General features: G+C 38.1%; 1 protein-coding gene across 1 annotated transcript in view; it reads left to right on the forward strand.

Annotated features, from left to right (window-relative positions):
* The window catches only part of NXPH1 (neurexophilin 1), a 259574-nt gene extending 246479 nt beyond the window's left edge, over positions 1–13095 (forward strand). The window contains exon 2 of the mRNA XM_084897581.1: positions 11087–13095. Within this exon, the coding sequence (XP_084753707.1) occupies positions 11087–11848 (762 nt within the window). The 3' untranslated portion in view covers positions 11849–13095. The remainder of the gene's footprint in view (positions 1–11086) is intronic.
* The last annotated feature ends 1927 nt before the right edge of the window (positions 13096–15022 follow it).

Consider the following 15022-nt stretch of genomic DNA (forward strand, 5'->3'; position numbering starts at 1 on the left):
TTGTTGAAGAAACCCCTGGTGTTAGATACCCATAAACATTTTCCTTCATTACAGTCATAGGATCAAATTTCTGGAAAGTCGCAAAAGAAAACCCGGAGGATGGCACTAAATTTTGCCACGCAAGAGACCACACTCATCATTAAGTTTTCTGATGTTTGTCAAACTTCCAAAGTACACTTATGTTCATCTAGGCATTTTTGTTCTTATTCACTTTTCACTTTTATTTAAATGAAAACACATCTATTTGGAGATTTTTGATGTAACATTCCTGACTGGTTATAATGGTCCATAGCAGTCACATAATTGTACTTTCCTAGAAAAATATCACATTTTCTCTTTCATCACTGTGCATGTTTACAGAATTACATGAAGTCTACACGAAAGCTTATAATATTAAACACGTTCATCTATGCAAGAAAATGAGCTGTTTCTCTGTGGCTGAAGCAAGTTTATCTACAAAGGATATCATTATGTGTGGGTAGGCTGTCTATTCAAACATGCATTTATTCATTCCACTGATATTTGTAGAGCGCCTACTTGGAATCTGGCATTTTATAAAGTGTAGTAAACAAAAATCATAACGAGTGTATTACATGGATCCACCATGAAGATGACAGTTTCAGGGAAATAATGTAGGTAAATAGATGGTAAATAGAGACAGAGATAATAGCATTACTTTTATGAACTAATAGAGTAGGTTGCTCTGAGAGGATCAACAATTCTTGCTGCAAAGTTTAAGATGGGCTAGAGCAGTGGTCGGCAAACCCATTAGTCAACAGAGCCAAATGTCAATAGTACAACAATTGAAATTTCTTGAGAGTCAAATTTTTTAAACTTCAACTTCTTCTAATGCCACTTCTTCAAAATAGACTTGCCCAGGCCATGGTATTTTGTGGAAGAGCCACACTCAAGGGGCCAAAGAGCTGCATGTGGCTGGCAAACCACAGTTTGCCGACCAAGGGACTAGGCTATTTTCTAAATACATAAATTTAAACACTGTCCCTGCACACCTCCTCTGTCAGGAATCAAAGCCTCAATTACAGCTGCTCTAGTTGGTGATGCCTTCTACAGAAGCTCCTTGAGCAAAGCAGCTTCTTCCTGGTCTTTGCAGCCCAGAAAAGTGGGTTCCAGGGCCTTCATCAGTCAGTAGTTGCACAAAGGCTCTGGTCCATCTTTTCTCAAAGAGCTCTGAGACCCTTAATGACAATTCTGTCTGACTTCAGAACCCTGGAGTAGCTGTCAGATGTCCTAGCTGTGCCCTCTAGTGGCAGCAGGAGTATTACCCAGCTCTTTTGAGAAGGGTAATTAAACTACCTCTCCAAGTTTGCAAGTAAGCTCCTGTAGAGGCAAACCCTGGGAGGAAAGTACCCTAATAGGCTGCCCCCTGCCAGTTCTCCTATGATGGCTTCTATCCACAGTGTTCACAGCAGTCCAAATGACTAATGCTGTGATGTCATTTTTAAAGCCCATTGCTAAGTGAAATAAGCCAATCAGAGAAAGATAATTATCACATGATCTAACTCATTTGTGGATTATAAGGAACAGCATAAACTGATGAACAAAACTAGATTCAGAGACGTAGTGTCATCAAACGGACCATCAAACCTCAGAGGGAAGGCAGGGAAGGGGGAGAGGGTTGGTATGCAAGAGGTCAACCAAAGAACTTGTATGCATATATAAACATCACCAATGGACACAGACAATGGCGGGGGTAGGGGGAAATATAAAACTGGGTAAATCTGTAATTGTGTTTTGAAAGAATAAATTAATTTGGGTTATGTGGAATAAAAATTATTAATTTCTCATCAATATTAATTCTATATGTCAAAAGTTATGTGTATATTTATTGTTTACAAAGTCGGGACAATATTTTCATAGGCTGAAAAGTTCTCTTTCTTAGTAGCAGAAACAATAAGTAATGGCTCTTCACAAGGCATATTTTTCTCCCTGTGGTTAAAAAACCAAGCAATTTTTAAAAATATATATTTTATTTTATTTTTATTTTTTTGTTAATCCTCACCAAAGATATTTTTCCACTGATTTTTTTTTTTTTGAGAGTTGGAAAAGAGAGGGAGGGAAAGACAGAAAAATTGATGTGAGAGAAACACACCAATTGGTTGCCTGCTGCGCAAGCCCCAACCAGAGCCCAGGTTGCAACCAAGTAAGTGCCCCTTGACTAGAATTAAACTGAGAACCCTTTGGTCCACAGGCTGATACTCTATCCATTGAGTACGGTACCTACAGGAGAAGGAATAAGAGCACAAACTAATTATTATGGTTATACAAACTTGTGAGAAGCCCCATTACTCATGAATTCAGACCCAGTCTCCAATACAACAGTGTAGGGAACAGATGGTACCACATGTCAGAAGTGAGCCAACCTTCATGGGATCATAAGAGTCCATAGGGTAAACACCTAAAATTCTTAGCCATTGTATGATTCTTTAAACTGATAGAAACATGGCTATGTTTCTAGTTCTTGAGGATGACATGCAATGCCCAAGCTGGTCAAAATGTCTTCTCCTAAAGTCGTTACATTGAAGATAAATTATTGCCCACATTTGCCAATACTGAATGGTAACACAATCAGTGTGATCTCTACCACCACCTCCTGGGAAAGATGACCACAGGGTTGTTACAGTTACCCTAATTTCCACCTCAGTTTGTTTAGATTATCTGGGAAGATGTAATATCACCACTCAGAAGACAGGAAGAGAATAGCAGTGTGCTTTCTGAAAGCCCTGATTTCTTTTCTATCAGGGCTTCATCACCTAGCTAAGCACAGTAGCTTTCATGTGTTGAACTCATACTGTTTTCCATAGTTCATATCTAAAATCTTCTTTTTTTAACTTCATGAAAATTCAATGAGTGAAGTGTCATCTCTACTTTGTAGCCGGAGAAAACGTGGCCGTAAATGGTTATTAGTGACAGAGGAGCCAATTTTGGATTTCGCCCTGTGATCTCTAATGCAAAGCCCATTCTCTTACTTCCTTTGAAATACAGCCATCCCGCACCTCCCAGGTGAAGGGAGAGGCATGGAGTTTCTTTTCTGCTTTTCCATTGTTAATGCTGTTCCTGGAGCACTGCTTTGTAGCAGAAGGAAATGATGTATTTTTGATGTATTAAAACACCAACCCATTTCCTGCGGCTTATCATATATAATACAGGCACTCCAGGTATTGCCAATGAGGTGCAGCTTCTAAATTTGTAAGAGGGAAATCTCGGAGGGCCACATGTCCTCCCCACAAATCTTAATTGTGACTAAAGTTTCAATGAACCTTCACTATTGAAACAGATATACTAAGAATGTAAACCATACAGACAATTTATTGAGAGCTTCCTCTATGCTAGGTACTCATTCCTCAAGTTAAAAAAAAAAGTTATAATATAGGAAAAATATCCCTCAAAGAGTTTATAGTCCTCTTGAGGAAACTTTATGAAAAAGAGCCTATCATATCTAGATGTTTCTATGTGCTTTTCTCTACAACAGTTAAGAAAGGGAATAGAGAAAGCATGAGCATAGGTAGCCCACCTTGTAAAACTGGACAATACCTGAAATAGAGGAAACCCTAAAATTGCAGAGAGAGAAATATAAAACAGAACAAAGTAAATGAAAAGATGACTGGATATTATACCCAGTGTAAGCTTATTGGCAATAAAGACATTTTTAGGCATGAACAATTCATATAGTTTGTCCCCTATGTACTCTTTATAAGATAATCACACAATCTGTACACCCATAAAAATGAAAATCCAACTCAAGAGAGGAGGGAATGAGGTATCTGAAATAGCAATGAGCAGAAAAATCAATGGCTTCAAGGCTAAAATATAACTGTGGGTAGCCCGGCTGTGAAACAATGTAGTGATTAAGGATCTATCACAAAAGGTACACCAAATTGTAGAAATATTAATATGATACATTCATACTATAGAATTCTATATGCCTAGTTAGTAAATATAATATTGATTGGAAACATATAAAATGTAATTCATAAAATATGACACTATTTCTGTTAAATATTTATATATGAAAACATACTGAAAATAGAAATAAAGTATTGACAAGTTCTGGAAAGAGAGGTGGCTTTGCAAAGAGAGCAGGGGCTGAGGATGAAGTCAGGCTTTTATTTTTTACTTCTTATCCTATAATCTTACCTAATAATAGACAAACATGTAAATTGACCTCTACTATACCACCAGCCAATCAAGAGTGATATCCAAATTAACCCAACAAAGATGGTGGCTAATTTGCATATACAGGCACCGTGTGACAGGGGTGGGACGCTTGCATCATCATCATAGCAATGACACAGGTAGGTGTTCTGCCTCATGTTTAGGCAGCTTGAGAAGGTGGAACTGGAACGGAAAGAGGCAGCTCCTAAAGCTAAAAGAGACAGCTTAGCGCCTGAGCAGAAAGGGGCTGGGCTGGAGTTGAAAGACAGTGCTGGCAGCCAGGGAAAGGAAAGCCCATTCTAGCAGGAATCTCCATGCATTGGGCTTCTAGTCCTATATAATAAAATACTAATATGCAAATTGTCCCCTCAACCTGGAGTTGACCATGAGTTTGTCCAGGGGGTGGGGCCAGCCAGCCAACCAACCTCGGCCCCGCCCCCTAGCTGGCAACTGCCCATGGCCCCTCCCCCTGGCCAGCCCAGCCTAATCAGCTCCAATCCAGAAGGGCCAGCCAGACCCCACCCATGCATGAATTCCTGTACTGGGCCTCCAGTGTTTTGATAAGGGTGAAATTTGGGATTCAGGTTGCAGATTTTTCTCATGGGTCTTTGTCAGACGAAATTGAAGAATAAATTTGTGGACTAACAGATTTCTTGTATAAAAATGTAGAAGTTTATTGAAAGCATATACAAAACTCCATCTGGTTAGCGGTATCCCTAAAGGGGGCCTCCCAAATGGGAAAGACCTGCTCTCATTCCCCCCTCCTCTCTCTATCTCTCTCTAATGGGGAAAAAAACCTAAACAATTTGAATCTACTGATTTATAAGTGCTAATTTGGGACCCTCATGCTTTCCTCATTGGTCATTCTGCTACATAGTATTAGTTTCAAAGCTCAAAGCCCGTGTGAAAACCCCCTCTCTCCCCTCATCTTGCAACATTCCTCTATCCTCTGTGAAAATATGTTTCCTTCTTCCCAATATCCTGTGACTTTTCTTTATCCTCTGTGAATGTATGTCTTCTTCCCCCCTTATCCTGTGTCATTCTCTATCCTTTATGTAAGTAAGATAAGCATTTTGGCATCTCCAAACCCAATCTATGCATTTCTCTTTCATGGACCCTCTCTCAATTGTTCTGGCCAGAGATGTTTAATTGCCCCTTATAGCTCTCCCAGCTGCTCAGGTGAGGACTGCTTTTAATTGCTCAAGCCAGAGATACCTCTGTTCTTGGTTTATAGCTGTTTTGTTTTTTTTAATTTCTCAGGCTAGAAATGCTTCTATCTTTCCTGGACCACTCCCCCCTCCCTGTCTGCCTCATTAAGTTAGCTAACTAACCCTTATCAAGTGTGTGAATGTGGAACTGCATGATTTAAATTATTTTTTAAAATAAAGAACATGCCCCATCGAGTAACTAAGAAGAAGCTCTTTTGCTTACCAGCAGTGATCTTCAACAAGCTCTTTTTGAGCTTTCATATTGCCATATACAAGCTGAAGACAACAATGTTGACCTTAAAGTAGTGTGTGTGTTTGTGTTTGTTTGTGTGTGTGTGTGTATACACACATTAGCATGTGATCCAAAATAAAAACAGAGCCATATGCAAAATGCTAATTGCAATGTCTGGAATGTAGTGTGCCCTTAACCAGTAGCAGTTAATAGTATGCAACATATATTCAACATAGTGAATCATAAAACTGCCAAAATGATGTTGTAATCATAGAGCAAGGCCATTTTGCATTTTGTTGATTAGTTAGTTATTCACTGATGAGAGATATTATTTAAGCTTCAGGTTGTTTAAAATTTTTGTTTGGCTTCAAGTATTCATACAGTTGATGAAATAAGTACATGATTTTCAAAGCAATTTGAGATTATTTATATTAAACAGTAATAGATCAACAGTACCATGTGCAAATTGGCAGAAATTACAAGGAATCTTATTGCTCTCTTATAAAAAAAGGTACACAAACATCTGGAGGTACATGTAGTTGGAGAAAGTATATGTAAAAGGAGTGCAATCCTATATAATTGACCATCATTCCAACACACAATATGGCTGCCCCCATGTGGTCAAAGATGGCTACCCCAATTTGGACACAAAATGGCCACCACAAGATGGCCAGCAGGGGAGGGCAGTTGTGGGAGACCGGGTCAGCAGGTGAGGGCAGTTAGGGGTGATCAGAACTGCAGAAGAGGGCAGTTGGGGGCAATCAGGCTGGCAGGGGGAGCAGTTAGGTGTCTATCAGGGGAATGGATAGGGGGTGATCAGGCTGTCAGAGAGAAGCAGTTAGGGGCAATCAGGCAGGCAGGCAGGTGAGCGGTTGGGAGCCAGCAGTCCTGGATTGTGAAAGGGATGCCTAAACGGGCAGTGGGACATCCCTCGAGGGGTCCCAGATTGGAAAGGGTGCAGGCTGGGCTGAGGGACACCTCCCCATGATGAACTTTGTGCACTGGGCCTCTAGTTTTTATATAAAATATCATAAGGCCAGGAGCTTAATTGAAGTGGTAATGAAGATGAGGAGTGGTTAATACCCAAAAGTGGTGTCTTTCAACAATATTTTAATAGCTACATATTGATGTTATGATTCTATACCTATGCTGAAAATATATTGGAGTTAAAGTATGGCCCTAAGACATAAAAAGGAATTAGATCAAAGTGTGGCAACACTCCCAACATCTCATGGTAGTCTTTCTCCCTAGTCCTATACACAGGTCCTGTCCCAGACATGCCCTTCATGTTACATGTCTTTGTTTATGGTGGAAAGAAATTACCTTTTCCTTATACCTATCTAGCAAAGTTTAAACATACACACATATATACTTATATACTTTAAAATATATATATACCTCATCATGTTAAGAATCTTTATTTTTCTCAGTGTTTCTAAAATGATGAGACAAGCAACACATATAATTTGTGGAAATGGTCTCGTTGAACCAGTGAGCCAGCTTCTTAGATGGGCATTGGCCTCTTCTGACATGGAACATTATATTCAGTTAGGAAGGATAGCATATTTGGTGTTTTTGTTATTATAAAGAAAAGTATCATTAATTGTAGAAAAATGGTTCACAATGCTTGGCTCTTTCAGAATTACATAAATTTGAAGTTGTCAGATTTTTCTTTGTACTCATCTTTATGCCATATCCTCCCCAGTTTTGTCATCACTCATATGTACTGACATCAAAGGATCTTTAGGTACTTTTAAAAGAAATTCTCTTAATATGTTTGTAAAATCAATGGCATAGGGTGTTCTGGGCACAGTGTTTTCTATTACAATAATATTATTTATTCAGTGCATATTTATGTGCTTCAGAGATAAAAGTTCTTAAGATGTGAAGCAGTGTGATGGAATGAGAAAGGCAACGATTCCTGATTGCATCTGTGAGCAGATTTATCAAGCTAGTTGTTCTTCTTTCCCAGCTGGCATTATTAGCTCTTTACCACTATCCAAAGTCACTTGAATAAGGTGGATTTTCAAAGTCAAGGTTCTTCTTTTTTAAATGTGTTTAGTATTAGACTTTTACTTGTAGTTTAAAGAAAATTATCTTGGCCTAAGCAGGCCTAAGCTGGCAGGTATCTTGCGCATACCTGCCTTTCCTCTCCCACTCCTCTCCCCCTCGCCCCCGCCATCTTCCCATGGTTTCAACAATATTATTTTCCTTCAATTGTTCTCTTTTGTCTCTACCTAACTTGGCACCTCTTCTGCTTGTCCTCAAAGCATTGACATTTTTTAACATGTCATCCTTGCCTTCTTCTCTATATCATGCTCTATCTATACAGTACCATCCACTACAATATTAACATCACCACCTTCTCATTTCTCCAGACTTTTGGACCCATCTTACAAACATTCTTTTAAATAGCCTTATTAGAATGACTTGCAGTCACTTCAATGTTCAATGTCCCCTTGAGAATTTTATTTTCTAGCTAACTTGTTCTGTATCCCTTATAGTATAAGCAAACACATTTACTTTTTCATGTTCCTACTTAGCCAATATATTATCAAGTTGAGTTAATCCTACCTCTAAAATATCTTGTACATCCATTTCTTTTCTTTCTCTTCTTCTCTGTCTTGGTTCAGGCTCATGGACTTTCTGAAATAAAATATTACAATTAGTTATTCTTCAAGTCCTCTTCCTAGCAACCCACCCTTCAAAGTCCAATCAGTGATTCTTCTAGAGCTAGAACAGCCTACTTAAAAACAAAATAGAACAAAATATGGTGATTTCCCATTACTTGTAAGATAAAGCTTAAATGTCTCTGCAGAATCTGCATAATTTGACCTCAGGGTACCTTATTCAAGTTCTATTGACTTCTTGCAAGTTCTTTCTCTGTTTCTCTCCCTATCAGTGCTCCCCAAGGCTCAGAGACTATTTTCTAGTCTCAAGTTTGACATGTTCTTTTTAGCTTGGTTCTTTTGCCCAGTTTGTTCCTTATGCTGAGAAGAACTCCTCTGATCCAATCTCTGTCTCCTTAACCCTTAAACCTCTTTTATCTTTCAGGTCTGAGGATATTATTTACTGCTAAATATCAACCTTTTAACTCTTACTGTGCCTCCTACAATGTTGTACATAGTATTGGTCACATCACTGTTATTTGCTGAATTGATTCTCCCATTAGACTGGGACATCCTTGAGGGCAAAGACCATGTCTTATTTATCCTTATATTTCTACTAGAGGCCCGTTGCATGGCATTCACGCAATAGGTGGGGCCAGGGGGAGGGGGTTCCTGGCAGTCCTCTTGCAGTCCAGGACCTCTCTGGGGATGTTCACCTGCCAGCCTAAGCAGGCCTAAGCTGGAAGGCCAACATCCCCCAAGGGGTTCTTAGCACTGCTGCCATGGTGCTCCTCCTGTGGGAGCCCTGCTTAGCCAGAAGCTGGCATGCTGCTCCTTAACGCTGCCTTGGAGGTGGGAGAAGCTCTCCTCACTGCTGCTGTGCTCACCAGCCATGAGCCTGACCTCTGGCTGAGCAGCACTCCTCCTGTGTGAGCACAGGGACCATGGGGGGTGGGGGGGCGGGGCAGCTCCTTCATTGAGTGTCTGCCCCCTGGTGGTCAGTGTGCATCCTAGTGACCGCTTGTTCTGCCTTTTGGTTGTTTTATATATTAGGGTTTTATTATATAGGATTACTTAATGCAATATTAGCAAACTCTCACTATGTAGTTACTGAATTAATACAACAACATAAATTGGGGCTCTGAAAGGGTCTGGAAACTTTCCTATGGACCCTTCCTGTTTTTTCGTGATTGATTATATATATATATATATTTTTTTTTTTTTTTGACATTGCCCTGCTCCTCTCCTAATCTAAGTGAAAGAGAGAATACGAATGTTTAAGACAGTGTTGGTAACAGCTGAAACCTGTTCTCATTCTGTACCCAAACTGAGATGTTCCAGAGTGTTTTCTTGACTGTTGGCACTACTGGAAGCCTTTCACATCATCCCATTGAAGGCAAATAAATCCACTGCATCTGGTCGTTAAATAGTTTAATAGCTGAAGTTATGCTCATCCTTTGGTAACATAAGTTTTACTATCTACTAAACCTGTCATATATATTTTGGTTGTCATAGCAGCACTTTTAAGAATATATGCTTTCTTTTTAATTGTTTTAGGTTTTGGCTATGTAAAGGAAGATTTATTTTAGAAAAATATGTTTGCACTCAAGTCCTATTTTAAGTAATTCATTTACATAAAATATTACCCAGTGGGATTCAGAGGATATAGTAGATAGTAATCTAATGTTGAACACTCAACATAGTTCAGGCACTCTCTGTCTTAATGTTTTAAATGGAGTATTCTGTTTATACTCACAACAGCTCTGATAAGGGCTGGGAATCATTCTCTTATTCTTTTGAAGAGAAAAACAGAAGCATAAACAAGTTAAACAACTTGCCTAAATCATACATCACAGCCTGAATTGAGATTCAGGCAGTCTGACTCTGGAGCTCACACTCGTAATTACTACAGCTATGGAGAGTATAATTTAGAACTAAATTTCTATCCTACCTGAAAACCAGAGGTTTGTCTACCTGCCATAATCTTATAATTCTTTCAAATATATTGGTTCTTCTTCCTTGAAATCATGTCCCCTTCTACATTTTTTTTCTTCCACCCTCTCAGATGCCACTGGTACATTTCCCTTTAATTCCCTTTTGCCTCCTTCTTTGGGACAATTTCATTACTGCTTCATGAGCCAGTGCACCATAGATGTACAGCCCTTCTAGGTTGCCAATTATGTATGGGATATTGTGTATTAGATGTTTTCATTTATGTCTTTTTTCCTGAACCACATTTTAAAAACCCTTAAGTTAAAAAATTATGTCTTATACAATATGTTTCTTATTTATACTAAATGATAATAATGATAATATTATTTTATTTTGACCTGTTAAAATATACTAGACTCTCAGCAAAACTAAGTTTTCTAACATGATTGTGACATGGATTAACAAAAGTCTATAGGATGTTGGTTGACATATTTCAGAGAGTCATACATTTTTAAAGCTTATAGTAATTCTGAAGTAGAAAAAAGAATTATAAAACTTTATTTTTAAAGTGTTTAGATTTTGGTGGTAAGAAATCACAACTTTAGTTTGATTTATGTTTGAATTCAATTTGCTTTATTCATGTTTGATGAACCTGTGACTCATCAAAGTCAATGTTTTTACAGTCTTTTCATTGTGCTTAGTGGTGGCTTTCTTTTTTCCTTTTCTTTTTTTAATGGGCATACACCTCATCTCTTACATCATTATGTAAAACCAGAAGTGGAATTTTGTTACATATTAATAAATATTGGCCAGATGCTGAAGGTACTTTAAGAAGTGTCCTCATTTGATTTTACGTCTCTGAACGGGCTTTGATCTGTGGGCTGGAAGTTCAGACACTGAAATGTAAATGCCATTTTCTGTTCTGTTTTCAGGTCACATGTGCCAATTTAACAAATGGTGGGAAGTCAGAACTTCTGAAATCGGGAAGCAGCAAGTCCACACTAAAGCACATATGGACAGAAAGCAGCAAAGACTTGTCTATCAGCCGCCTCCTGTCACAGACTTTTCGTGGCAAAGAAAACGATACAGATTTAGACCTGCGCTATGACACCCCAGAACCTTATTCTGAGCAAGACCTCTGGGACTGGCTGAGGAACTCCACGGACCTTCAAGAGCCCCGGCCCAGGGCCAAGCGAAGGCCCATTGTGAAGACGGGCAAGTTTAAGAAAATGTTTGGATGGGGTGATTTTCATTCCAACATCAAAACAGTGAAGCTAAACCTGTTGATAACTGGGAAAATTGTAGATCATGGCAATGGGACATTTAGCGTTTACTTCAGGCATAATTCCACGGGTCAAGGGAATGTATCTGTCAGCTTGGTGCCCCCGACGAAAATAGTGGAATTCGACTTGGCACAGCAAACCGTGATTGATGCCAAGGATTCCAAGTCCTTTAACTGTCGCATTGAATATGAAAAGGTTGACAAGGCCACCAAGAACACACTCTGCAACTATGACCCTTCAAAAACCTGTTACCAGGAGCAGACCCAAAGTCACGTTTCCTGGCTCTGCTCCAAGCCCTTCAAGGTGATCTGTATTTACATTTCCTTTTATAGCACGGACTATAAACTAGTACAGAAAGTGTGCCCCGACTACAACTATCACAGCGACACACCTTACTTCCCTTCGGGATGAGGGTGACCGGGACATGGATTGAGACTGAAGCCTGAGGAGTTCAAGGGCATATGACAGGGCTGTCACCTCAAAGAAGAAGGTCACACCTGTTGCCTGGAATGTGTCTACACTGCTGCTCTTGTCAACTGGCTGCCAATACGCTAGTGGAAAACAATTCGATGTAATTTCTGCCCAGTCAGCTTCATCTCTCAGTATAGTTGTAAATCATTGTAAGTTTTCAAGCCACCCTTGAAGACACGCTCTCACATATAGATGTACACACACACACACACACACACACACACACACACACACATACACACACTGAACACATTTCAGCTGGCATCTGTCATGACTCCTGTTCAGAGGGCTTGCATTGTCTGACTCATAATGGTTCAGGATAAAAATATCATCAGGCAAAAGGATTAACTTGACAGTGGATGGTTTCTAACACTTGCTGTTGTGGAAATCCCTTTTCAAGTCTTGAGCACATGCTAATCAATAGTCCCCATTCATGCATACCTATTGCTTGGAATAGCTGTACTGGTAAATACTACTGTAGGAGTATATGCTTGTTAAAATGGGAAAAAAAATATGTCTTTAGAGCTCAGTATTCTTTATTTTATGAACAACAACAAAGTGTAGTAACTTTTCTCCAGCATACAGTAGGCACATTCAAGGTGGTACAAGTTGGCTCTTTTTTCTATGGAGGGAGCCTGTTCTCAGTAAAGATGAGCCGACATTTGGAATTTACATGTGGGCAAATACTGGAGTACAGCTTTCATCACCAACCATTGGACTTCTTGCAAAGTTGAGACCAGCTAAAGCTGCTTAAAACAAGTTCTGATCATTCTATAAGAAAGGAAATGCCTGACAGACACCATGTAAGTTATAAGTGTCTGTCTTATCTTTACTACACACACATGTTGTAATAAATTCAATATCCTAGTCTTCATTTGTATGAATGGTTTGTATTGTACATAGTTTAACCAAGTGTTCTTTGAGCTGCTTATTAATATTAACTTGTACTTGTCTCTCTGCTTGTTATTGGTTAAAAGAGAAAAAATAAAGGATATGAGGAATCCATTTTATCAATGTAGCTGTGAATTCCATTAAAAAAGGAAAGTTAATGTACAAAGCATTTATTCAGCTCAAGTATTGTTGACAGCTATACATATAAAACATTATAGTCTGTCTGTATTTAGATATTTTATTTCTGGACAAAATGAAATGTACATAAAAATAAAATGCTTAAAGTTGAGTTTCAATATGTGCTTGTGTAGGATGATGATTTAAGTGGTTCTGACCAGAAGAATGTGTTGGAATACATGGTTTTGCATTTTATATCTCTAAATTTGTACAGAACTATCTAACCTGCTATTAGTTTCCCAGTCAAAACAACTTAGGAGTTTCCATCTCAAGGCTGGAAACCAATTGTGGCATATGGCATTGCATATATTTTTGCTTTACTGTCATGTTAATTATTCAAGAATACCAAAAAAAATCAATGAACACAAGGAGATCATTGAGATCTCTGAAATTAATTGCAACTAGTTGAGCTTCTTCTTGGATAGGGTCTTTATTTAGCAGGGGGATTGAGAGTAAGGTAATGTTTTTTCTTTAAAAAAAAAAATCAAGGTCTCTGAAGACTGTGGCTGATGTTCTACTGTAATGACTCAGCTTTATCTATATAGCAGTGTTTATGGACATTAAACTTTTTTTCCTTAAAAATAATTACTCTATACAATCCCAGCAAAATAAACAGAAGAAGAAATATGTAAGGTAACTTGTTTTTAAAGGCACAAATTGGGGAAGGTCAACGAAAGAAGCTGGATAAAGAATACTTACCCGGTCTCATTTCCCCTTCATGCTGCATAGAAATAAATGTGTTTTCATGTAGAAAATAACAGAAGGTACTACAGGGGACCCCCAAACCACAGAGTTCTAAAGTAAGAGCTCAGTAATTGATTTAGCTAATGAGAAGCTTCAACAACAAATTAAAGATAGACCATCCTGTTAAATGTCCATCTCTCAAAATTTTCAAATATAACTAGACAACCATTTATTATCAAGGTATTAATTAATTTGCCATGGGATTTAGAAACTAATGTTAAAACAGACTTTCTGGTTCAACAGGCAATAAGAGCTTCATGAGTTATAGCTGCTGGAAATATTTTCCACAGATTAATCTTGTTATTCTGGGGTTTATTTATCAGAGTGATTACTTAGAAGTTAGTTCTCTCTTAACAAAGAGGGAATAAGTGAGAAAGGAAAGATAATGTTTTCTAGGATCATTTGCTTGATGGACCATGTCTGTCCTTTTGCTATCCACAATTCAAGATGACACAAAAATATGCTTCAACTCTGCTTGGCTGCCCTGCTATTTAGCCTCCTCATGAAATGTTTATTTTAAAATTTTGTAAACATTCAGAACATAAATAACGAACATTCAATGAACTGTATCATTTTTCCTGTAGTTTTTCTTTTGAAGAAAAAGAAAGCATAGCAAACTTCCTCCTAATAAGGTTTTCCACTTTTAAAATTCCAAGCTTTTGGGACTTTTTTTTTTTTTTTTTTTTTTTTCTGGGCCTATCCATACTTCTCCTTAACTCCTACATTATAACACCTCCATTTGTAATATGGGAAGTTCATGATAATATAGAACTTGGATTCAAAGGACAAGCTATTTGTATCAGTATACTCTTCCTGTTTTAGACAAGGAAATGGGTGAAGGAAGATGAATATGAAGGTTCAAGGTTCAAATAAAAATTTTATTAGGGCAACTTGTTGCTTCAACAAAGTAGTTAAGTTTTAGTTATGCTAGAAAATCACTTGTTATTTGGAAAAAGTCAACTTTAAGCTGCACTAACGAAACCATTTTCTTTAGTCTCAAATATTATTTCTCAGTTTAGCTAAGATACAGAAAAAAAACTTCAAGTTGGAAATAGATGACACCTGATGTGACCATGGCTTGTTATTATCCATTCATTTCAGAAGCATTTTAATAAGAGTGAAATTATGAAGACATGATTATCACAGCTTTTTGCCTCATGGAAGAAAAATTATACAAGTTATTGATTTATCTATTTATGAATTGTCATGGTATAGTTATAATTGGGCATTTTGAGGGTCTATGGCTTTTGTGAGAATTTATCTGCATGAGTAAGAAGGGCATAAACTGTTAACAGTTCAGTA

Source organism: Pipistrellus hanaki (genome assembly GCF_964339955.1).
Source record: "Pipistrellus hanaki genome assembly, chromosome: 10".
Taxonomy (NCBI): Eukaryota; Metazoa; Chordata; class Mammalia; order Chiroptera; family Vespertilionidae; genus Pipistrellus; species Pipistrellus hanaki.